Here is a 26,024-nt window from a genome sequence, read left to right on the forward strand (position 1 = left end):
TCTTTGTATGACGTAGGCATCCGATTTTCCGAAATGGGGTCAAGAAATGAAGGGGGTGAAATAAGGGGGCAAAGTTTGTATGGGACAGTGATTATTTGGTTCAATCTACTTGAAATTTTGCTTAACAATTCCTTAATATTATAATTTATGACAAACGTGTAAAAGGGGTAGAAAGTTATTTTGGGAGTCTTACTGCTTTTGATTTAATTACTTTTTATTTTTACAAGTGTTTGAAAACTCCATGTCAGATTGCAATCAATGTCAAGTGAAATCTCAAATTGAAATGTCTCAATTTCAATGAGGAGGCTCTGCATTTATTCCTAGAATTCCCCTAACACCGTCAAATTACCCTTTCGAATTCAAGACAGTGCAGTTTCCCATCAAAATCTGCTTCGTAATGACTATAAACAAAGCTCAAAGTCAAACTCTAGCGACCTCTGCATAAACTCCCATGAGTGCTCAGAGCGGGTGCCTGCGGCAGGTAACCGCGTGTGATGCTCATAGTGATTTTCAATACAGAGCCCCGTACATACGTTATACATAAATTATGGAAAGAAAACACCCAGACCAATACAAAAAAATATGTATGCAATTTTAGTATGATATTTTTATTTATTAATAAACAAAAAGACTGAACAAAATTGATGCGTGTACTGATTAATGTAATTAACCACATGCAAAGTTTCGTGAATTGCAACAACTATAATTTATTATCCAAGCTCTAAATAATCGCTACTAAGAGTAACTGATCATAAAATGTTTTTCCAATCGCTCAAGCTCCCGAGGACCTAACGATAGGTCGGGTGACGTAATCTTGAAAATTCCGGAAGGTCGGGTGACGCCACGCCTCTTTGAACCGTGTTTACTTTGGCAGTTATATTTTATATTTATTCGATTCTAAAATATATTCCCAAAAATTCTGAAAGTTGTTTTAATTAGTATCACTTGGATATGATTTGTATTAGAAAGAAAGTGCTGTGAGTGTGACGCTTGAACGGAAGGAAGTCAACCTAACCTAACCAACTGGTATTTCTATACTGTGTAGCCGCGAGAGCTCTTTGGCGCGCTGTCTTCGGCGAAGTATTGCGCGCGCAGATTTTGACAGCGCGAAATACCTACTTTAGCAGAAATACCAAGCCTTAAGTAGAGCCATGCTGTATTAATTATAATTTTGATGAGAGTGATAAAGGTGTGCGATTTGTAATTGAGTGTGAAAGTATCTTAGTAAATAAATAAATAGTGATGATGCTGAATAAGTGGTTTTAAAGGTCATCAAGTGCTTCACTGACCTTGTGTTCGCATACAGTCCAATATTCTGAATCGCGCTAGAAACAATTCGTGCTGCTGCGTTCACAAAATAAACGAGCTCTGGCCAACGGACCACGAAAATACAGCCAAAAAAGGTCACACAGCTGTGTATTTTCGTTCAAATAAATACACCGCTTTGTCCAGGTGTATTTCAATTCTACGTCGCGCTAATTCCACTAAATCTTTATTGTTCTTACTATAAGTATATATGAGACATTTTTCATTGATTTGTTTAGGAATTTGTTAAAATGTTGACACTTTTGCACTTGTTAAAGCTTTTTTGGGCAAATTACGCCAGCTCTTCTTACAAATCCAATCTATCATGGTATTCATGGTTTGTCATAACAGTGGTGACTGAGTTTGTTGCGGCGCTTCTTCTCAGCACTTGCCAAATGTTGGTCTCGAAGCGCTGGTAGGGTAAAAAGATTATGAGACATGTAGAGGCTCCTTAAGAGCAAAATATTTGACGATTTGTAAGAACTATTTAATAGTCTATACAAATAAAGAAATTTTGACTTTAACTTTATTCAGCAACATTGGATCTTCGCTATATCAATTTTGATGAATTTAGGGGTGTTTAGAAAAACGTTTTAAATAAGTTAATCAAACAGACTTGTTTATTTATTTGTATTTCATTACGTGTCTTAATTTGAAAAGTACTGCCTGTTCCTCCCACGCTGTGCGCGCCCAGGCTAATGCGAAGGGACGTCCGTTATTATTGATTTTGCCTACATTGAAGGAATGTTTTAATTTTTTTGTCCCTCCCCATCGGAATTCAACCCATCACGTCGAATATTATGTCCCCGAGTATTACCACGGGGCTCTAGTGATAAATTGTTTTGGGAAGCCAAATACCTAAAAATATTTTACCTCAGAACGTTGGAGTGAAAATGTTTAACATAGATAAATACGAATTTTGCACGTGTTTTGGGCTTGTCGATGAAGTTTTGGGAAACACTCTTTACTTGGGATTAGTCGGCCTTATTTGGAAAAACCTTTTTGTAAAAGGTTTTTCCTATCTGTATTATTTAATGAGAGAGATTACGTCATGAATTGCTTTTTAAAATATGTTTAGTAGTTACATACATTATAATTAAAACAGACTCGTCAAAGACTAAAAATATGTATCAACTGTTGTGGTGAACCCAGTCGTACCACAAGCATATTATTTACCTTACCACGAGGGGTTAATGGGATTATTAGTGATTTGTATTCAAAAATACTAATGCTTTAAAATAGCTCTAAATTTTGTTCAAAATAAGTTACCTGGTTTTTGCATAAAAGAGACAAACAGCTATACATCCATATTCACAAACTTTCACATTGACAATGCGTATTAGCAGAATAGCTTACTTACTACACTGCACTGCTTAAACTGTTTTGCTGTCTGTATTTTAATGTGAAGCCTATATACGGTGCAAAGTAACTTAATAGAAACAACTTCTGCCAGTTACACTTAGCGCCTGAGAGCTGCGTAAGTATTCCTTGGTGTTTTAACTTTATTCCGAGAAATTCAGGTTAACTTTAGTTTTGTACAATTGCATAAATATGATTGCGTTTGATAAATTAAAATAGTGGGGGTCTAATGTCGATAGTAATTATACTAATTAACCTTTTATAGAAACTCTCTAAAAAAACTCATTTATTTTTGCAAATAGGCTTTTAAAAAGCACTTTTACACGTCCCAATATTAACCCTACCACTGCTTCGGGACAATAAATGGGCCAGTGCTGAGAAGAAGCAGCGCAAGAAACAATTATGTAATCCTGTAGTGTAAGTTGGTGGCGGCCTGCATCCAGCGCCTTACAGCTGCATACCTTGTGGAAATCATTGGGGGAGGCCTATGTTCAGCAGTGGACGTCCTATGGCTCAAAACGTGTTCAGATCACGTCGGGGTCACCAATAAAGGGTACGTGGCTTATGGAAACTCACGTAGTCACTTTTGAATAAAATATAATATATTGTAAAATCTCCTATTTTACTACCTGACGTTCTACTGACATCAACAACCCGGTTACCATCGCAACCGCCGTAGCCTATACCCGGCGCAAAGAGTTTTTGCTTACCGCTACAATGATGATAGAGTAAGTATAGAAAATGTCACCGAAGACCTCATAAAGGTAGCAGGAGGCTTGTGGTTCAACAGTGGACGTACTTTGGCTCAAAATGATGATGATGATAGAAAATGTACTAAAGTAATGCATTTATAATTTTAAGCGCTTCTCTATAACTCGTCCCTGGCCTTAGGTCCTGTAAGTCTCTATATTATTATGTCCTGAACTCTAGGTATGTTACAAAAAATGAGCAAATTGTCATATTAATAACCTGGATATCAACGTAGATAATTATGAAAATGTAATGAGAGCGAATACGATTCATGATTGCAGGTGGTTTTACTCCAAATAAAGTGACAAATAGAAATCGAAATAGTAGTTAGCACTTCCATTGCTTTTATTCGAATTTAAATATCGATAACACATTCGATTGTGTTCCAACACTGAACATGTAGCCAAAAGCATTTCAGTACATTTCTCGCTGAGTGCATGAACGGAGCATATTTCATGCTTATAACATTTAACTTTGTTGTGAAATATTACGATGTTTGTGTCGATGATAAACAACCGCTTGAATTTTATTTTTAAAACGCAACTTTTGTGTTTTTGTGTAACTTATAGTTTTATAGTAATGCATTTTTTGTGTTCGACGGCTTTTTCAGCGGGATTGAATTTAAATCTGATAAAAAAATCGGTTGGGTGGGATACTCACGTATGAAAGGTTCAGCACACTGAAATAGGTACACATATTATGATTCTAAAATGAATAGTTTTAGAATCAATTAAAACTTGACATATTAAATAGATATCACGAAGATAACATAATGTGTACGTACATTTCAATAAGCCAGCGTCTAAAAAAGGAAAAGTTTAAAATAATTTAGAAATGCTTTCAAAACATCATTTTCTACTTTTTAGGATTACCAAGTATTTTTTGTTGAGTAAAATCACTCGTGATTTTATAAGGATTCCGTTTTTGCGAACTTTTTACGGAACCTTAATGAAATTGGCAAACTTTTATCACAGTTGAAAGCTTTGACGGTGTATTTTATATAGGTAAAAAGTCACTGAAACTTTCCTATACTTTGTTGTTTATTTTTACTTTTTTCTTCTTTTAACTAAATGAAAGTTAAAAAAAAGACGTTGAGTAAAAACTGATAACACTGGAAGTCTTGATATTATTAATAAAGCTTGTTTTCTATGGAAAAGGTACTTTATTGTGTCTATTGATACAATAAAGTACCTATTATCTTTAAATGAGTGCATGAGACCGCGCACGCACGTGACTCCATTCTGTCATCTTACGACTCCTCTTCATGTTCGAAATGTTTTTCGATGGCCTTGAGTTTCATGAATCATAGATTGTCTTTGTGGCATCAAAAATAATAAACTTTATTTTCTTCTGAAATTTTTAAAACCTCTATTTATATCTTTCAGGTGTCCAATCAGCCCGCATAATCAACATGCGAGTGCCAGAAGTGTTCCAGTACGGGACACTGGACTCCGTCACCATGGACTGTGATTACGTCACCGACAACGTCACTGGTTTAGTTGTCAAGTGGTTTTACAACGACAAGTCGCAGCCGGTGTACCAGTGGATACCACCGCAGAAGCCGCAGGCTTTGGGCATGTTGAAGAATAAGGTAAATATTTGTTACATGAGATAGACAAAAATATATAAATAGGCTGAAAGCAATTTGTGGCAAGCAATGAGGGCTATCGTTTTAGCGCTCACCAGTTAGCGCCACTGTAGAGTAAGGTCCTGTCACTTGCTAGTAGCGAAGACAGTGGCACCAACTGGTGAGCGCGAAAGTGGTAGGAAGACTATCGCATTTGCACTCATCAAGATGGCGCCACTGCAGAGTAAGGTCCTGTCAATCGCCAGGGGTGCCAACTGTTAAGTATAAAAACGATAGCCCTCATTGCAAAGAGATGTGTTTATGTACTAGAGATGGATATTTCACGGTAAAATTGAATTCCACCAGATTATATCTGACGTAGTTAGTTAGTAATTGTGTAGGTATGTAAGATGACAGTAGATGACATATGATTTTACCGCACTTTACGCGAAGTGCTTTTAAAATAAAGACTATCTGGGTGTAAATAATTTAAGTTAGCACCTGAATCAGTGGATTTCTTCCAATTTAAGCCAAAGGTCATGAGAAGAGACCAGGGATCAAGTCTCAATTGACGTTAATTAATCAAGCAAAAACTTCTTTCAGTCAAAAACATTAACGTCACATAAATAATGTAATCTGCCTTTTTACAAACGAACGTTTTAATTCATCACAATACGCGCTTTCGTATTCTGGCTGATACATAATTACAATGCTTGATGTAGTAATTAATATTTGATGGCGGAGAGTGGCCGAGGCATTAATCATTTGGAAGCAATCTCCGTCGTTTTATGAACGCTGACACTTGATGCAGAATTTCAGTAACGAAGTGTTGGGCGAATAACATTTCAACAGTATTCGCACCATTGTGTAAAAAGGTCATATTATTATCATAGGTAGGTACAAACTGTAAATACCACACCATTATAGTTAAAGATATTCACGTCACCAATAAAATAGTTTTTAGTACTTAAATCAGTATAAAAGGATGAATGTGATAGTTTGTCGATCGTTGTCGAAATCTTTGATGGAGGCCTTTGTCTAGACGTGATTAACACTAGGTTGAAAAGAACGATAAAATAATAAATTACCTAGATTTGTAATATTTTTTCTAGTTTTGAGAACATTTATAAAGTCAGTTCAGAATCGAAAGCCAGTCATTAATCAAGGAACATATTTTATCAAACTGACATTCAGGGCTCCTTTTAAATCAATACTACTGTCTGGATACCTACACAATTTGAAATAATGTTTGCTTCAAACGCCAAAAGCATCATGTTTTTCACAAGTTATCTTTTGATTGACATCGTAAAGGTAGCTACCATTCGATCAACGTGGAAAGCATTTGGGGAGGTCTATGTTCAGCAGTGGACGTCCTGTGGCTGAAATGATGATGATGATGATGATGATCTTTTGATTCCAGCTTAACCTGAACTACAAAGTGTCCCACAACCCGTACACGCAGCATCGGGCGCTGCACATCCTGTCTCCGACTCCTGAGATGACGGGAAACTATACCTGTGTGGTCTCCACCTTCCTAGCTGAGGATCAGAGGACGAGGCCCATGACTATATTTGGTGAGTCATCATCAACTCATGGCAGTCTATCTACATATATCTATAAAAGCGAAAGCCAAACGGCTAGAGTACCTTTTGTACTCGCCACTCTGCCCGGTGAAGCTGGAAAGACTCTTCAAGCTACCAGCGCGCGTCCCTTCAAATAAAACCTCACTCACTCACTCATCACAAAATCTCAGAAACTACAGGTGCTAGGAGTCTGAAATGGATGCATGGGGTTCCTTTTAGAACGTAGGTGCTCACTAAGAAGGGATTTTGCAAAATTCAACCCCTAAGGGGGTAAAACAGGATCTATACGTACGAATTAGCGGGCGACCGCTTGTTGTTCGATAAAGGCCAATGACGACTTTCGTTTTAGCGCTCACCAATCAGCGCCAATGTAGAGTAGTGTAGTGTAACTCGCTAGTGGCTAAGACAGTAGCGCCAACTGGAGAATCTTGAAGCGGTAGGAGAACTATCGCATTCGTACTCACCAGGGGCGCCACTAGAGTAAGGTCCTGTCACTTGCCAGTGACGCCAACTGTTAGGTAAGTATAAAAACGATAGCCCTACTGGATTAGGCAATGTTTGGCGATCGATGCGCACCGACGATCGCCAAACGGCTAGAGTACCTTCTGTACTCGCCACTCTGCCCGGTGAAGCTGGAAAAGCTCTTCAAGCTACCAGCGCGCGTCCCTTAAAAAAAAAGTAGGCAATGAAGGCTCATTGCTACTTTTCAATGTTTGTGTAGGGATGCGGTATGACACTCATACTAGCATCCTATTACACTTGAGAGGGATGGAAGATTTTTTCAACATACTCTGTGGAGAGTATAGAGATCAACGTAACGTACCAAACGATGAAATTAAAGTGATGGCAAATTATATTTTGTAATCATCACTTTCTATTTGGTGAGATTCAACCCAAGATCTTTCCCCTTGTGTTTAAAAAACAAATTGCTTGGATATTCCTTACATCTGGCTAACTGCTCAAGCAGCAAACTTTCAGACAAACATTCCTTATAATTTTACAACAGCACACAATTCGAGCAATAACGTTCAGAACCAGAATCGCTAGCGCAGCCGCGCTTTGTGGAACCTCACTGCGGAAATTGCTTTGCCAACTTGATGTACTGTTTGTACAGCGAACGGCAAAAGTAAGTTTGGCATTATGCTGCCGGCAATAAAGGTTAGAAATATTTGTACAGCTAGCAGAATCAGACAGGTAAAAATATTTGGATAGCTCGAGTAAAGTTAAGGTATTTCACGTTCATTTCATTAAACCAATATTATTAAATTAATCGCTGTTTAGGTAATTATTTATAGTGTAATATAATAGTGCTTAATGGCACCACATGGCACCGTATTATTTCATTGAATATGAAATTCATAGTAACCCTCTTTTGGCTACCTAAAAATACTATCAAGTTTTGGATTATTTCATAGGTACGGCGGTAGCCAGGTATAATGCCAATGATATAAATAAAAATGTTAAAGTTCTACGTATAAGTCTCTTACAGTACAGTCTTACGCAATGAAATCCTTCAATCATAGACATTTTCTATGTAAAAAAAATATATTTATCTTTGGCGACAAGAGCTTACTAATATCAGTAGAGTCATTCGTTTATTTATTACGTAACTTTTGTAAATGAATATAACTAACAGATAACTGTTTACGCCTCAAGTGATTTCAATTAGTTACTTACTATTCCAATAAAAAATATTATCAATTTTGTAATTAAGAGGATACAAAATATTTACTAATTGCTTAATAAAGTATTTGAGAGGCTATAAGGCGAGAGTGAATAGGCACTTACAGGGCAGATAATAATATGTTCCAGATGCGATTGCGGTCAAATACTACCTGCCTTTTTATGCGTAAAAATCGCTCTCCATGCCTATGACATCTATTAAGTATGCTTAGTAGAGCTACCTTACTGCATTCACCTATACTGTGTCATCTTTTATCGGATTATAAAATATACCGGAGCTGACAATAAAATGTTTAGTGCCCAGACATTGCATAAAGCCGATGTAATTTAGATGTCATCAAATTGCAGTATTTTGGCCCGGGCAAAGTATATTTAGGTACATTCAACAGTTCACGATCACGCAAACTGTAATGGATACTATATTGTTTTAACGAAGATGTAGGGGCCTGTCTGGGCGCTGGATGTGGTAATTTATTGCCACTTTTTTTCAAAGATCCTGGGCAAAGGAAATATTGAAGAGAATACTAAAACATTCATGACTATTAGTAAAAATATTTAATTGCAAACTTAACTGAACTTAAAAAAGTGTATGTTTTTCTGAATCACTGGTACTCGACGTTCTTTTAATTGTATGAGATAAAATTTTGTACTTAAAACATAAGTTATTAGTACTTTATCACACGCTATTCGTTCCGTTGTACAAACGGCTGCCTTAATACCAATGGGAAATCTTTACCAGTCTCTGTGGTTACATTTTCTACTAGTCAACGAGAGAGAGTATACTGACAGAGAATTCATATTGGCAATAAGACAGAGAGAGTCAGGCAGGAGGCAGTACATAAATTTAGACGAAGTTATTGCAGAAAATAGTAAAGATTGTTTGGATAAGTTCTAGCCCATACGAGTAGAGACAGCCAAAAGTCCCTTCTAGTATCTCTACATCCCAAACATAGCTTCAAATATTGATGGATTTTATCGTATTATAAGCAATACGGCCATTTGTATTCCATTAGCCTCCATCCTTGCTTTGTTTCTGTGGCGTGTCCCGGTAATGCGCGATTAGTTCCAACTTAGCTTCCCTCTGCAAGTATATGGCGGCCATATTGCGTATTAGTGGCTTGTGTTTTGTGGCACTTAAGAGGTTAATATCTGGTAGTACATTAGGCATATAATAGCTTCTTTATTTTTGTACTTTTGTTTTTCAAATCTATTCAAGCATATCATTTGAACAATAACTAATTTTTACGGTATCTTTGTAGCATTCTACTTAATAGTGAGTCAACTGTCTCAGTCTACGTGACATTACTTTGCAATCAAAAATACGTTTACGAACATCACCAGATACACGAGGAGCTCGGTATGAAGTAAGGCTTTATTAGTTAAAAATTTACAGTTTCTAAGGGCGCTTTCAATTTAGATGTTGACATTTGCATTGCGTTTGCAAGACCTCACACGAAATATTGGTAATTCTCAATTTTATTCTGACGCAATTGTCATACAATCTACTTTGTGCGGTCTTGCAAACGAACGGCAAGCGCGGGGCAAATGTTCGGCACGAAACGTCTAAATTGAAAACGTCCTAATACGTAGTTCAGATTATAATTTCGCCACTTCTTTGATTATTTTCCCGAAGTGGTGGTTGGGCATGCTATATTTGGGACGTGTATAAGTGCCCTGAAAAACGTCTACGTACTGATAAAAATATCAATAGGTCAAAAACCTGCCTTGTCTAGCATTAAAAAAAATGGAATTCAATTAATGTTATATTTCTTTGTTGCAGTCCCAGAAAGAAGATTTGATATGATCCAGGATAGGTTAGAAGATGGCTTCCTGAACATCATTTGCTCGGTGGAAGGCGTTTATCCAAAACCAGAGCTCGTGATATTGGCTGGGAACAGGTGAGTTTGTAAGCGAAGCGTAGTAAAGTCAGCATCAAATGGTTTTTGACACCTAAAGTGGCCAAAAAGACAACACAACCTTATTCCAATTGTACCAAAGACGTGTTGCGAACTTTTTGGCTAATTTGACGCTGACTCTATACGTGATAAATCTTTAAAAAGACGTAACAAACTTAGACACTTTTTGAATAATTTCTACAATAAAAAAATCTCGTTAACCCCTCGTGGTAAGCTAAATATGCTTGTTACGAATAAGTTCACCCCAATAGTCCAGCAGACGACAGGGCTTAAACCCGCGTTCACCCTGATTTCGATTCTTCCGATACTGACATCTTAGGACTATGATTGTCGCCTAAGCCAATCATTAAGCTATTTGGTAGAGTCGTTTGTGCATCGAGCCATTTTTGAATGGTAAGATATTGATTCATCAATTTTGCCATAAGCTGCCTAATCATATGTATACTAGGGAATGTGACCCATTTAACATCCTATACATATCAGATATCTAATATCTCGATTACATGCCATACAAATTATCGATAAATGTAAACCATTCACCGAAGAACGTAGTTCGAGTGGGGAGTATTCATGTTAAATGTCACACAAGGCTTGAGTTACGTTGTCGTGCCGAATTAGCTTAGTGATGTAACTCGATACCGGTTATAATATCGATATTAAATTCAATCGAGTAGAAAATCGCGTGAGAAATAGTTTTAGTTATCACACTGCCAACCTGTCTGAAATTCGCACGGGGTGAAATTTCATATTGGTCAAATATTGAAACCCTGAGTACTTTTTTAGCTTTCAGGGAAGTTTTTGGGAACTTCAAGGAAAGTTCTCGTATAGAAAAAGTAATAAAAACGACAGTAATTTGGTTTTCTATCATCGTTATTGCGGTGAATTGTACGGATCTTAAATGGGTACGTTCTAGTAGTTCATTTATCATCACTTATTTATGTCGGAATTGTATCTATAACTAGTCCACAGAGACCAATAACTTCATCGATGCGATGAAGCACTTTAAATTTAACGTATGTAAACACGATTGCAACCATCTCATAGTACTAAAGTTACTAACAAACTTAGTTCGTCGCTGAAAACGGTTATTTATAACGTAATAAATACCGGAACAGTTCGATTACCGGACAGCCGGAACTTCAGAACTCAGGATCGAGTCTTGAATATTACCAAACACTCACTGAAACGTACTTAAAGTGAAAACACATGGGAATCTATTGCGTTTAAAACCGCTTTTAAATTATAAAGTGTTAAATATGTTTTTAATAACTCATCTGCCAAACTAAGAATCTGATTTATTTGCTACATTAGTTACTCCAGTTATCAAAGATGTGAAATAGGCGGACTAAATTCTAAAAACTCAAAATAATTTACTAACCAGTAACCACATTATATAAACCTATATGTTATAAGTGCCTACCTTATCAATAATTATGGAGGTGTTATTGGACGTACATATAACAAGCATAACAATGATCCAAATAAACTGTTATTATGTCCAATGTCTTGTAACCAGTCATTAATAAAATGAAACGAAAATAAATCAAACAGATAACCGACGCAACAATAAAAACAAAAACAGAAACTCGAATACATCAACATATTTCCCAGTTAACCAAGTTGTAAATCAATGCTCACATTATCAGACAATAATCGCGATCAATATCAACCGTTCCCGCTCGCCGCATTACCATTTTTTTCACACGATTTCCCCAAAAAATATCGAGTGCCGCCAACCGTGCTTTTTCACACATCGCGTCAATTTGATTCGAATGTCGGTGACTTGTCGCTGAGGTGTGTCACGGACGCACACTTCCGCATTCATTATGGGGTGGAACAAATGTGGGAATATAGTATAATGTAGGATAGGACAGAAGGGTTAATACAATAGGCTATTGACAGGAAAACTATGGTGACGTTTGTTACTACACAATAGTGATGTAGATCCATCCTAAATCTAGATCAATGACTGATGTCATCGACAATCAAAATACATGAGCCAAATAGAGCAACAAAAAATCGGAAAATTATAAAGGAAACTATAAAATAGTTTGAACCAATGTCAAAGTTGATTATACCAAAACGTGAATATACAGTCGACAACCATACATCAGACTTGAATGATACCTTTTTGTCGCAAAATAGTCTGTATTACAATGAAATAAGTCATCACGGTGATTAACGTGATATGATTTCGTCTGCGCAATATTGAACACAGCTATTTGAACTACCTACTATTTCTTTAACAATTTTATCAAGATGATACATCTCATCACTAAGTTGTAAATGATATTATTTTGCAACAAAAATATGTAGGTATCTGTCGATTGTCATATTAAAATAATTTAACAAACTATCGATTCCTTGACCGGCTCGTTCAAAACATCGTCCCGTACGTTCCCATTACCTTACAGTTTGGGTCTACATAATTCGGATGCTGCCGAAAGTTGGTTAACAACCTGGACATTTTCGGAAACGTCGACGCAGTTAGTTTGTCGCTGGCATTCCGCTTATTCGGTGTAATATCGGACATTGTTGATGTTGTATTGATTACAATATCGATGGAGTGTAATTGGAAACCGATTTATTGAACTTGGTGGGAAAGGGGTTAACTGAAAGTCAACTGAGGACTGTTAGAATTTGTTTTATTTTCCTACATTGTAATATTTTTTTAGTACAAGTAACACACACATTAATATGGAGTGTTGTGTTTTAACTTGATGGCTGACTAAAGGGTGCCATGATGTCTTAATGATTTGTTTGAACAGGAAAAAATATGATGAGCATTTCATTTGAGGCGACAAATAGGCCAGCGGTGAAGGTGATGGACCGACTCGAGATCCGAAGAACGCTAGTTTAAACCCTGCGCTGTGCTATTGTGGTGAGCCCATTCACAACACAAGCATATTTAGCACAAGGAACAATATTTTACAAATTTAATAAGCAAGTAGGTATATTATTGAAAACCGTTTTTAAATACTTAGATTCGTCAATAAAGCGTGAGCCATTTCATCAACATATCAAAATTCTCATAAAGAAATAAAACTAGCCCCAAATGGCTATGGCCAGAGGCTGAATTAAATGTGTCTCCAGAATATCCCCCACGCCGAGATTAATTTGTCCGACATAATAAAACCTAGTCCTGACCCCGCAGTATTCTCTGGAACTCCCATATCACATATTTGCCCGTACCATTTTGCGTAGGCAGTTAAATTTTTCCTTTTATAGTCCAGCCGCTAACGGCTGAAAAATTTCAGGCATTCCTATGTATGAGCACGGCTAAGCTGAGAGCAACGCGGCGCTTAGTCCATACTATGGGAACAAGCATTTTTTTCTAAGGCTTATTTGAATATTTCTACAACTGAATAAAAGGTGGATTTAGAGGTATTAAAATTACAGTAATGTGTAAAAGACATTATTGTACTTTCACGTAAGAATTGAAGTTTAAGGCAGTGATGTTACTCTTTCACGCAAAAACTACTGAACGGATTTTCATGAAACTTTACAGTATGATTGTTTATAACCCAGAATAACATATAGGCTATAATTTATGACGATCTATGACAAACTAAATTTCACGCGGGTGAAGCCGCGGGCAAAAGCTAGTATTCTTATATTTATTAAAGTATGATCTTCTCGTGGAAAAAATGTCGACAGTACATCAATCTATTTGTACAAGATTGTTACAAAATCGCAACTATTACAAAATTACAAATACATTTAAAATGCCACATTCCGCACAAAGCACGCGTATTTTTTCACGTGGAATTTGCGATGTTATTAAAAGATATTATGACTTAAACGTTTGCGTGTAATTCTTTGCCGTTAAGATAAAATTAATAGCTTGTTATCCAGATAATCACAAACTTTTTGTTCACAATGCAGTTTAGAAAATCTTGACGAACATCCAGTATCTAATGATTTGTAGTGAATGAGAATATGATTAATTATTGTAGACAATTTCCTTTAGGTCTGGAAATTATATGAATCATTTCATTTTATATGTATACCCCTCAAGTACCTACCATAGTGAATCGAGACACAATAAAAATCAATTTTACCGCTGTTTCATGCGACAACTAGCCTAGGCGCAGACCATCGATTTTTAGCTGGCCGATAATTGGGTCGGGCTGTTAATCCGTATGGAGATGTATGAAAGTGCGCATATTACACCGATTTGGTATCGGTCGATTCTTCATACAAATTAAAATCGGGTCCAACTATTGGCTAACTAAAAGTTGGTGGTCTGCACCTAGGCTTAGGGTTCCACGAGTTCAATTCAATTTTCTAATCAATTAAAATATTGTGGTAAATTTGACATACTTGAAATACTTTATCCTTTGTCAACATGACGCCGATGCTACGCTATGCCACGCTCATACTACAAACCTAATTATTAGGTATTCTACTTAATCTTGTTTATTGTTCACAGGCCACTAAACGCCAAATCATCAATCAAGGTTGTCAACGAACGCTACACTGCATTGACAAGTGCAGTGGTCAGAATCGACGCTCTACCTCCAACCGTGGAGATTCTATGCGACATGCAGGTTCCTCTTGCAAACTACTTCAGTAGAAAGAGGGATATCTTCTATAGAGGTAATAAACTAGTAATAAAACGTAGATATTACGATTTTTGCATATACGAGATCTTTCATATTACTGCTGCAACTCTTGTGTGGCCACTATTGCCAGCTTGACTGCCAATAAAAACCCAGCTAGTGAAGGCCGTTCGTTATTTGTCTGATAAAGAAACATGTGTGTTAAATTGAGTCAAATTAAAATTTATTTTTCGTTGCAGATCCACCTCCTACAACGGAGTCAAATTCTGCGCAAACGCAACAAGAACCAGACAGCGGTAAGGATTTCGTTATTATAAACATTTTAAATTTTAATCATAGGGTAGTCTAGGTATCCGAATAATAACTTAGTATTTTATCAAGACAGATTGGCTTTAGGATTTAAAATGACTAAGTGAGAATTGTTCAAAACTTTGTCACACTCTCCTGAAAAATGCCCAAAACTGAGTTACGATGTTTTTCCTTGCAGGTGTCGAAATGTCTTAATTTCACTTATTTATAAAAAATAAATTATTATACAGTAGCCAACATACTTGTAGCGGCAATAGTGGTGTCGGACTGGCCAAATCGAGATCCAAGGAGCGCGGGTTCGAACCCTGCCGCCGCTGGACTATTGTAGTAAACACACTCGTAACACAATCATGCTTCCCATGAGATTAACAGAAATGTCTAAATACCATATTATTTGTCTACAAAAAACGTAGATATTTTATTACTACTAAACATTTACTAATTGCCTCTATTTTTGTTTCAGGTTATTCAACGAAAAGCTCAGAAATATTAGTTACTATTTCACTGTTACTCTGTTTTTTACGGCTACAAGAAACGTGATATTTGGCAAAAACATAGACTGAATTAGGTTTCGTTGTATAAAGAATATTATTTTTTCTACTATAGCAATTAATATATTTTCATATTGAAAGATTTTTACCTTACGAGGACGTTTGTATAAAAATACTTGATCTAATAGTAATTGTTGGATAATAAGTTTAAATAGCAAAATGTGTAAAAGTTGAAATTTTCTCAATCATTTAAGTTTTTTATAAATGCCTGTATTCAAAAAATATTATAGATAAAAAAAAGCTTTGAACCGGATTAGATAATGGTAATAAGATGTAGTGGATTTTATGTCACAATGTCGTATGTAAAAATACGATGCAATACTAGAATTTTCTACAACATACCTTCCTTTGACACTGACTGGGCGATCAGGATCCAATTAGACACGTCAACTACCTGCAAGCAAGAAAACTAAATGTTAACTTGTTTATTAAGTAAAGAAAAAGACAACAGTATGTTTACCTTGAGTTTACGTTAGGTGTGCTCGCTAGCGACTGCGTAAAAAATGACACAAATTTTAGAGCGCCCCTACTGGCTACTTCCAAGAATCGAAGTCTTCATATTATAATTTTTTGACGCATTTGCTAGCGAGCACACCTAACGCAAACTCATGGTAAGCACACTGATACGTATAATTAAGAATTATTGTACTTATTTCAAAGCGTATATTTTAAGTTTGTATATTTGTAAAAAAAGTAATACAAGAGGATTTATTAAGTAATATATGAAATATCTTTATTAATTAATCTCATTAATTTAAGCACCAAAGACATTACCAACAGATGTTACGAATCCAAAAAGAAATACATTTTTCATGTGAATAAATAAATCAAAAGCTAACTAAACTTCACCTTTTCATGTTAATTAAACTTTACGAAATTTATTCCGCAGTACTCCAAAGATTATTTCCTCTAGTCGTAATTAGAAAATAAATAAAAAATGTTCGAAGAAATTCGTTTGTTTCTTTTAATGGCCTTTTACTTTATTTCAGTTATACTTCAAGGTTTCAATTGAACGAGTCAAGTGAGCAAGCCATTGTTATAAAAGGTTAAAGAGTTAGACTAGAATTGGGGCTTCTGGGGCTTAATTTCAAGGAAAGACTAACGTAAATGCGCCTATTACCGCCAGTTTAAGCTGACTTCGGATAAACGTTAGAAAATTAGATATAAGACGTGGTGATAGAAAAGACACTTTAATTTATTTATAACAATGATGAAGTAATCTTTGAATTCAAGTAGTAACAATGAGTATTCAATCACACAATAATTAATAAATAGCAATTTAATCTGAATAAGCAGTTGTTTCTATTACCGACCTATAGACGAGGTGTGTTTCTATTAACGTTTTTTCTGTTTCTATTACCGACCGCTAAGAATATTGCTCTTCAATTGGGTATATTCCAAGAGGCACGGGTTCGATTCCCGCTCATAGGCTCGGGAACCACTTGATTTTTTCAAGTTAAATTTGTTTTGCTTTTAGTTTTAGTTAAATTTGTTTTTTTTTTNACAACGCCATGGGTCGGTATTAGAAACCAAATTATGAAAAGTGTTTCTATTACCGCCCTTATTTAAAATTGTATTTAAGCCACATAAATACAGCGAGAGGGCTATATTGAGGGTTTATTAAGGAAACTAAAGTACGAATTAATATTGTTATGCAAAAACATGTTGGTATACTCATTTTAAATGTGTTAAAATCGCTAATTAATAACAAGGTGCACCTTAAGTAGCTGGGAGCGCGTCAGTATGAAAAGTGCGTCCGTTGCGGGCGCGTCCCATTTAATGTGAAATAACTCCGTTTACTGGTTATTTACGAACACAAACTTTAATCGTTTTGATAGTCAATAAACATATCTAGATATTTTTTAAGTAACGTGTTTTCTGGAACCTGTTATTATGTCTTTTATGAAAGAAAGAAAAATAGGGCGGTAATAGGATACAAATTTTGGGGGGTCGTTAATAGGCGCACTTACGTTAGGTATAAAAAATAGGTTTAAGGTCGATTCACACATATTAGTGAAGCCAAAGTTCCGTCCACGTGTTCGTTCAGTGTTAGTGCTACAGTTGGGTCAGTTATTCAATTCACTTTTCAGTACCTACTCAGTACACATCAGTTATTATGTCCGTGATTTCCTGTATTTGCACTGACAACTGATATTGAGAGCACTGTTGTGTAGTCACTGACACTGACAGGCACTCATAGAGAATTTATGACTGAATATTTCGCACTGTGCCGGTAAGTACTGTGTCAGAACTGTGACTTCACTGATACGTTTTTTTTTTATGTCAAAGGAGGCAAGCGAGCAGACGGATAACCGTGTGAATCGAAATTTAAACACGGGTATTATAGTATTCTATTAATAAAAGAAGGATAATGAAAAAAATCTGCTGCCTGCCTGTCTCGTGGTTGTGAAAATCGACTCTGCTTGTTACAGAAATGAAATTCTAATAAAAATAATAACAAATGAAATAATAAAGTTTATTTAGTACTTTTTGGTACAATAAAAACAGTGTCCTTTTTATTTACATACTCTCTACTGAGATCCGGATATTTTCGCTCCCACAATATTGACAGTGAAAATAAACTTCATAAACAAATTGTTTTGAAGGAAGGCCCGGTCAGCGTTTATGATGAATTGGCAAAGCAAATTGTGTGCCTAATTTCACCGTAAAAACAACTTGTTTTTCCCAGGGTTATTGGTAAACACTTTTGTTGCGGTTTCAAACGTAAGTGCTTTTTTATGAATAAAATAATTCAGTTTTAATAATTGTCCAATTTCAGTTAACAGTTTAGAGTGGAGATCTTTGGAGTAGAGGCCGCGTACCGGAAAACGCAGCGTGAGACGTCCACCCACAAGGTGGACCGACGATCTTATAAAGGTAGGTAGGTAGCAGGAAAGCGCTAGATGCAGGCCGCTAACAACCGCGCGGTATGGAAATTATTGGGGGAAGCTTAAGTTCATTCTGCAGTTGATGTCTTGTGGCTGAAAATGTGATGATGATGATGTGTCGTGTGGGTTGTATTAATAGAGTTCATAATCCTGATGGCAGATAGATTAATTATTGCTCGACAGATCAAGAAACCTATTTTTTTTTCAGGCGCTAGATGCAGGCCGCTACCAAATCGACGATGTGGAAATCATTGGGACATTCCTATGGTTAGCAGTGGATGTCCTACGGCTGAAATGATGATGATGAAATTGTTTCAAATTATGAACTAACCAAACTAACAATCAATATTATGACGTAAATTAATACAGATATAATCGTAATCGTAGAGACGATGGCCGTTGGGGCAGAAAAGTTCTCGAGTGGCGATTTCCTACTAGGTGGACCGACGATCTGGTAAAGGTCGCGGGAAGAGCCTGGATGCGGGCAGCGCAGGACCGTGCATTGTGGAAAACCTTGGAGGAGGCCTTTGTCCAGCAGTGGACGTCATTTGGCTGAAACGAACGAACGAGCATTCTTCCACCATGTGGGATCTATTTAGTGCTAATGAAAAACAAACATTTTGTTCACTTGCCGAAGTACTCATGTGTAATGATATGCTCACGGAGCATTGAATTAGAGACAACGTTTAGAAGAGCATTACAGCATTCACTTGTAATGACTCGAGCATTGTATCAGTAAATTAGGTCACAGCGAATGCTCGTGGGCAGGTATGCAAAAGCGAATACGTTTAGCTGTCCCACAATTTGCAATGTAATGGCCAACCTCGAAATTCGGAGTGGTGCATTACAGCCGAATGCTCCTGGTGTGTAACAAAAACAACATTTTCAGTTGTAGATGATGAGTAAAAGCAGTTGATGGTTCAAACGCTATATTGCGTATACAAAATTGTTACTTGAAAATTAAAAAAAAAAGTTTGACAGCAGTTTAAAAAGTAGCCATTAAGAGGAAACACTCTTTAACGTAATAATATTGTGTTCCATTTCACTATACGTTTTATTTGGCATCAACACATTGTACGGGTCCGAAAAAAATACACGAAATCTTTACACAACGGAATTAAATTTTGCAATCACTGATCGGTGAAATAGCATCTTCATACTGACGAAGAAGTTATTTTTATTTTTATTTGTGATATGTAGTGTGGTGGTGTTAAGTAGAATAAAATTTTAGAAAGAATCTACTTTAATCTTTTCCACATGGCAAACGAATTATTTTGGAACGAATTGCTCGCGTCGTATGCATCTGCACCTGTTTGATTGAACGCATCCATTTCGGGGCTTGCCCCAGTTTACAGATGTAAAAATATAGTAGAGTAATTTTCGTAATAATTCATTATTTATTTGGACATCAATAATATAAATAATATACAGTTTCATCAAAATCCGCTCAGTAGTTTTTGCGTGAAAGAGTAACAAACATCCAGACATCCAAACTTTCGCATTTATAATATTAGTAGGATTATTCCAGAGGAACCCATTATTCAAGGTTGATCAAAAGTACCATTCCAGGTGTGTCCAATTTGAGCGCAGTCGATAGTGACTGATGAGCTAATGACTAATGATATCTAAAATGGCGTTTGCAAATTGAAAATGATTGATGGACTGGCTTTACCTGCTGCGGCTCCGTGATTAGCCTGGAATTAGAGCTTAGCGATGGTTTATTAATAATGTCATCCAGAATAGTACCTAGGATAATTAGTGGATCGGAGATGAAAGTTCTAATTTTAAAACAAAAATTGTGGTTGAGAATTCTGCCTGATGAAAGGCAAAAATTATTTCACAATTATAATTCTAAAAATGTTATGCTAAACATAAGCTTTAAAATATGTTATACGCACGAACTTAAGTAATTATCTCCTGTATGTAGTTCCAGGTGGTCCGTATTTACTTACAAAGAATAAAGTTATAGGGTAATTTTAGCTGTTGTTTGATCTAGGGATCGTCTAGAACTAGATAGATAGTGAAAAAGATATTTTGAAAAATATTCAAATATTGGAAAAATATGGCATTAACAAGCATTGAACCTCAGCCAGAGCGGAACTTTTACACGCCGATTCAAACGCCCGTAACACAAACTATGCTTGCTTAAGTGAAGCAGCAAATCAAACGCACAGCGACAAGCGAGCTCTATTCAATAGAGCTCTGTGATTTGTTCATGTGTTATCCTGTGCGTCCACTGTGAGACCTCATAGTAATGTTTGTGAATGTGGACGACAGACAACATTAGGTTCATCTTTTGTTGATTCTGTCATATGCAATAAGGCTTCAACTAAACATACTAGCAATTTCTTGCCGTATACAGACGCTGTCTTCTCCACCAAATTTTTAATGAATTAATTAGCAGTGCCAGCTCCTCTAGAGGCCTGCCTAGACTAGCAGCCTCTAATTAAACTACGCAAACAGACAAATAACCGATTCCCTTTGTCTTGGCTGTACAAAGGATAATCATTAGCGTAATTGGTTTTCGTTGACATCTCATAACAGGTGCGTTACTCGGTTTGTTTTGTTTCTTTGGGGTTGTGTCGTTAACGAATCATAGACCGCAGCATACAGTGTGAGTCACGTTAAAGTGTACATATGAAAATAGATGAAACTAGATCTATTTTTATCGACAAAAAAGAGGTCAAAAATTTTTTGAGATTTTTTTAAATTTTTTTATCGAATTTTTTTTCTTCCAATTACTTGTTGTAAAGAAAACGTAATAACTTTTAAACTAAGCGGTATATCTTGATAAAATAAAAACAGTAATAATGCCGAATAACAGGCGATACTAAAAAAATACATAAAATACACAAAAAATGCCAACAAATAATAAAAAATGATACTTTTTGAAAAAAATCTGCTTAAAAATTCGTGTTTTTTTGGTTATTTGATAAATTTCTCCAAAAAATGCCCCTATAACTGGTGGTTTTTATTATTTTGTATTATTCTCTATCGTATTACCTTCGTAAAACCAAAAATCGCATGTCTCTATTCCTATCACAACATTTGCTATGATCGTTTGAACAAAGGCCTGCCACAACATTATTATCCGCTACAGGTAGAGACAATTTTAATTTTAACTAAAATGCTTATTTTACTTCGAAATCTTTTGTTTTTATTTGAAATCTAACTTGTCTTTATGAAAATTACAAATCTAGAGCCATTTTCAGTTTCTTTGTTAACGAAGCGTTGAATGGCGCGCCCGGAGAGGCTTAGTTCAAACAATCATAGCAAATGTTGTGATAGGGATAGACACATGCAATTTTTGGTTTTACGAAGGTAATACGATAGAGAATAATACAAAGTAATAAAAACCACCGGTTATAGGGGAATTTTTTTGGAGAAATTTATCAAATAACCAAATAACACGAATTTTTAAGCAGATTTTTTTCAAAAAGTATCATTTTTTATTATTTGTTGGCATTTTTTGTATATTTTATGTATTTTTTTTAGTATTGCCTGTTATTTGGCAATATTACTGTTTTTATTTTATCAGGATATACCGCTTAGTTTAAAAGTTATTACGTTTTCTTTACAATAAGTAATTGGAAGAAAAAAAATTCGATAAAAATTTAAAAAAAATCTCAAAAATTTTTTGACCTCTTTTTTGTCGATAAAAATAGGTCTAGTTTCATCTATTTTCATATGTACACTTTAACGTGACTCACACTGTATAAACGTTACAGTAATTAGTAACATAATTTATGTGACATACATGTTTAGGGCTGGTTCCCACGAAGATATCAAGTTACCGTTTTTTGCAGGAACTGTTTTTGTAGGATCCCGTTTAGTAGTACCTCTACGTGCTTTAATATTGAAGTTAACATGATATTAACATCCGCAGTGTCCCACGAAAAACCGATCTATTCGAATTACAGACACATTTAGGCTGGGTTGCACCACCTATTTTGACCGTAACTTTAACGATAACAGGTGTTTTTTATATGGAGTTTGACAAATTTTTGACGTTTGTCAAAGTTAAAATAAGATGGTACAACTCAGCCTTAGTATTTGTGTTCACACGATAGCCCAGTTTTGCGAGATCCTGCATTACTGGATGGAATTTACACTATGGATCAGGATCGTGATCGTGGGAATATTTGATTTTTTAGAGTTTTGATTGATTTTTGTGAGCTTAGCTTTCTAGCGAAACCTCAAAGACTTGTTTTCTCGAATGAAAACCAAACTGTATACAAAAAGTATTAAATTACAAGCACCGGTACATTCATGTAAGGTATTTTGTATCCGACTTAATTTAAGGCAAAAACCCCGCACTGTCTCACGCCCTTTTTAATTCGGTCGCCCAAAACCTGTGGCACTCGCAAAGAAAACTCGCCCTTAAGTTCGGAACAACAAGCTAAGCGGTTTGCTGGTTTTTAACGACCGCCCCTTGATATCAGGGTCCCTTGGACACGTTTCCTAATGGTGGACGTAACGTGACACTGCATATGCGAGGAATATACGGGTCAATATAGTGGGGAAAGACGCTGCGATTTTAAATAGGCAGTAAGGGTAGAAGTAGTTAGTTATTTGTGTGTTTAAAGATTTAATTTCAAATTGAATATTTGTTTATTTATGTAGTAGTTAGTAGTAACACAAAAGAGTTCTTAAGTTCTATTGAAATTCACCATAAACTATTAGAAGGTTTACTGGATTTATAGTGACACGGTAAAATAATGTGATGTAGAGCAACAATATGTTGTTAATTTGTGATTCTATTTTAGTACCAAATAAACGTTTTTTCTTTCTTTCTTTCTATTAACATTATTATGAGGAAAGGCAATGCACTACCCCGTGGAAAAATTTCATTAGTCTAGATTTTATAAGAAATGCGATATTTACTTCTGCCTTTACGCCTTTAGGAATTTAAATTGAGATGAATCTAATTGTTGAGGCCTTAATCCATCACGTACCTAGGGCCTAGGCTCAGTGTGGATTGATAAAGGGTTGGGTATTAAGAATGCAAAACCTACAGGCTAATTCAAATGCTTTCCATTCTACCTATTCAATAGCTAATAATAAGCTGTGCTCAATAAAGTGCTCACAATATTGAAGCAAGATGTGGCCAGAGATAATTATGGTGGCCAGTGGGTTTTTAGAGAGTTAAATCTTTTCGCCATGTTTAATAAGTCGCTCTCGTTTTCGAATCGGAATTATCCCGCAAGCATAGAAATTACTGTCAATTGGTGTCGCCGTAGTTTAAAGTAGTATATTTATTGAATCCATCATCGATTGCGTGAGAGGCGGTGTGAAGGTGTTTACCGTGGCTGTTACTACAAGGACGGTAGGAACTCATCTAGGCCCAGTACTGGGGAATAACTTGAATTGTACGTATTAGGTTAAAAATCCTTTTACTTTGATTTAGACTTTAACACTTTTTATCCAATCCAAAGAAATATATTAGAAGTCTCCATATCGCCATATACAGTCCACTTATAATTATCGTCTCGCTTAATTTTTTTTTGTTCAAATTTAAAATAGCGTCCATGTAAATAACATTGCGTCGTATGTCTCCACATTAAGGTGTGCGGTCCTCTGGCGAGACGCCAACATTGCACTGATTCCAGTGGCTCTCGCAGTATTCTCTAAGGTTATTGCAATTTAAATGCTACGTTTGGAACAGTCAACAGCGCATCAGACTAAACATCACTGTTGCAAAATCAACCCTAACATAACTACATAAGATATGCCACAGTTACCTTGACGTGCCGTCGTCTGTACATTGCTATGTACAATCCAAAGGAATATGAACCTTATCACATACGCATAAAGTTCTTTAGACTGCAGCAGAAGATGCAGGTCTAATAGACCATGTTTTTGCGTGTGGCTAGATTTTAAACATGTTTTTCGGGGATTGACCTATTTTGAAGTGCTTGGCGGTAAAAGTGCTAAGTTTGGTGTTCTCTTCATTTTAAATGTTATTTTAGACTTATTCAACACTTGTTTTTGCCTGCGGTATCACCCGCGTGAAATTCAGTTCGTGACAGATCGTCATAATTAAAGCCTATTATGATATTCTGGGTTATAAACAATAATACTGTAGTGTAAAGTTTCATCAAAATCCGATCAGTAGTTTTTGCGTGAAAGAGTAACAATATACACACTCACAAACTTTCGCCTTTAAAATAACATTATTAGTGTGAATTGTTATGACCTGAGGCTGATAACATCTGCTATGTAGCCGATAATAATAACTTCTCGGAAACTATGGTGAACGTCACCTTTAAAATTAAAAACTATTAATTACACAAGCATTTGGTTTCTACTTTGGCTGCCCTAACACCCTTAAAATCTTATTTAGCATTAATAAACAAAATCATTTTTCCAAATTAAATATTTTTGTTCCTTTTATAACTAACTAGCTGACCCGGCGAACTTTGTTCCGCCTTAATGACAATAAATAAGCAGACTTTTTTTATTTCGAACGGGATAAAAAGTATCCTATGTCCTTCTCCTGGCTCTAAACTACCTCCCTGACAATTTTCAGCTAAATCGGTTCAGCCGTTCTTGAGTTATAAGTGGAGTAACTAACACGACTTTCTTTTATTTATATAGATGTTTATTTATTTAAAGACTTTATTGCACACATATAACAATGTTCTGTACAAAAAGGCGAGCTTATTGCAATAATGTTCATTTTTCACAGCTTTAAAAGTTAAAAGTGTACGCTCAAGACCATAGTGCTAGCTTACACGAAGCAATATTGGCCAAACATCGTCAAAGACCATTCGTTACGCGTCCAATACCTAAACGTTCATCGGCTCTAGCTCGATAGTATAGGGCAAAGAGAACGGTATACTCATATCAGTAACAAACTTGACAATGGATGGGCAGAAAAATAAAAAAGACAATTAAATAGTGAAAATAAAACATACATTATTACCAAAGTGAAAATCTTCTTATTGATAAGTTTCAGCAGTAAGGCTGACCTACGCAACTGGGATAGTTGAAGACTATCTATATCTTCATCAGCATCATTTCAGCCATAGGACGTCCACTGCTGAACATAGGCCTCCCCCAATGATTTTCGCAATGGCCGGTTGGTGGCGGTCTGCATCCAGCCTTTATGAGGCCGTCGGTCCACCTTGTGGATGGACGTCCTACACTGCGCTTTCCGGTACGAGGCCTCCACTTCAGAACCTTGCTGCCCTATCGGCTGTCAGTCTTATGTGATAGTCTTACATAAGACTGACATGACTATCCAAAAGGTGGACAGGTGACATTTTAAAGGTTTCAGGAAGGCATTGGATGCAAGCCGCTTCCAACCAGTCAATCTTGAAATCATTGGGGGAGGCCTAGTTCAGCAATGAACGTCCAGTAGCTGAAATTATGACCGTTATTTCTTGCAAAGCTATATTTTATTTTATTTATTTATTTTGTCATATGCAGTTAATGACATTTATTTTCAGAGAATAGTGCAAAAATAAAATGTTTTGTGCAGAGTGGGCTGGCTCTCACGTACAGGCTTGGGCAATGTTGAAGGCTGCAACGACAAATTAATTGGCCATA

At 36.1% G+C, this 26,024-nt stretch overlaps 1 protein-coding gene across 1 annotated transcript in view; it reads left to right on the top strand.

The window, feature by feature from the left end:
• LOC114363031 (uncharacterized) overlaps positions 1-15,674 on the top strand; it is a 36,663-nt gene extending 20,989 nt beyond the window's left edge. Inside the window, exons 2-7 of the mRNA XM_028318622.1 lie at positions 4,800-5,005; positions 6,402-6,555; positions 10,028-10,145; positions 14,596-14,762; positions 14,965-15,021; positions 15,498-15,674. Coding sequence (XP_028174423.1) covers positions 4,800-5,005; positions 6,402-6,555; positions 10,028-10,145; positions 14,596-14,762; positions 14,965-15,021; positions 15,498-15,574 — 779 coding nt within the window. The 3' untranslated portion in view covers positions 15,575-15,674. The remainder of the gene's footprint in view (positions 1-4,799; positions 5,006-6,401; positions 6,556-10,027; positions 10,146-14,595; positions 14,763-14,964; positions 15,022-15,497) is intronic.
• Positions 15,675-26,024: the final 10,350 nt, after the last annotated feature.

The sequence above is a fragment of the Ostrinia furnacalis genome, unplaced genomic scaffold, assembly GCF_004193835.3.
Source record: "Ostrinia furnacalis isolate ACB-3 unplaced genomic scaffold, ASM419383v2 OfSCF6942, whole genome shotgun sequence".
Taxonomy (NCBI): domain Eukaryota; kingdom Metazoa; phylum Arthropoda; class Insecta; order Lepidoptera; family Crambidae; genus Ostrinia; species Ostrinia furnacalis.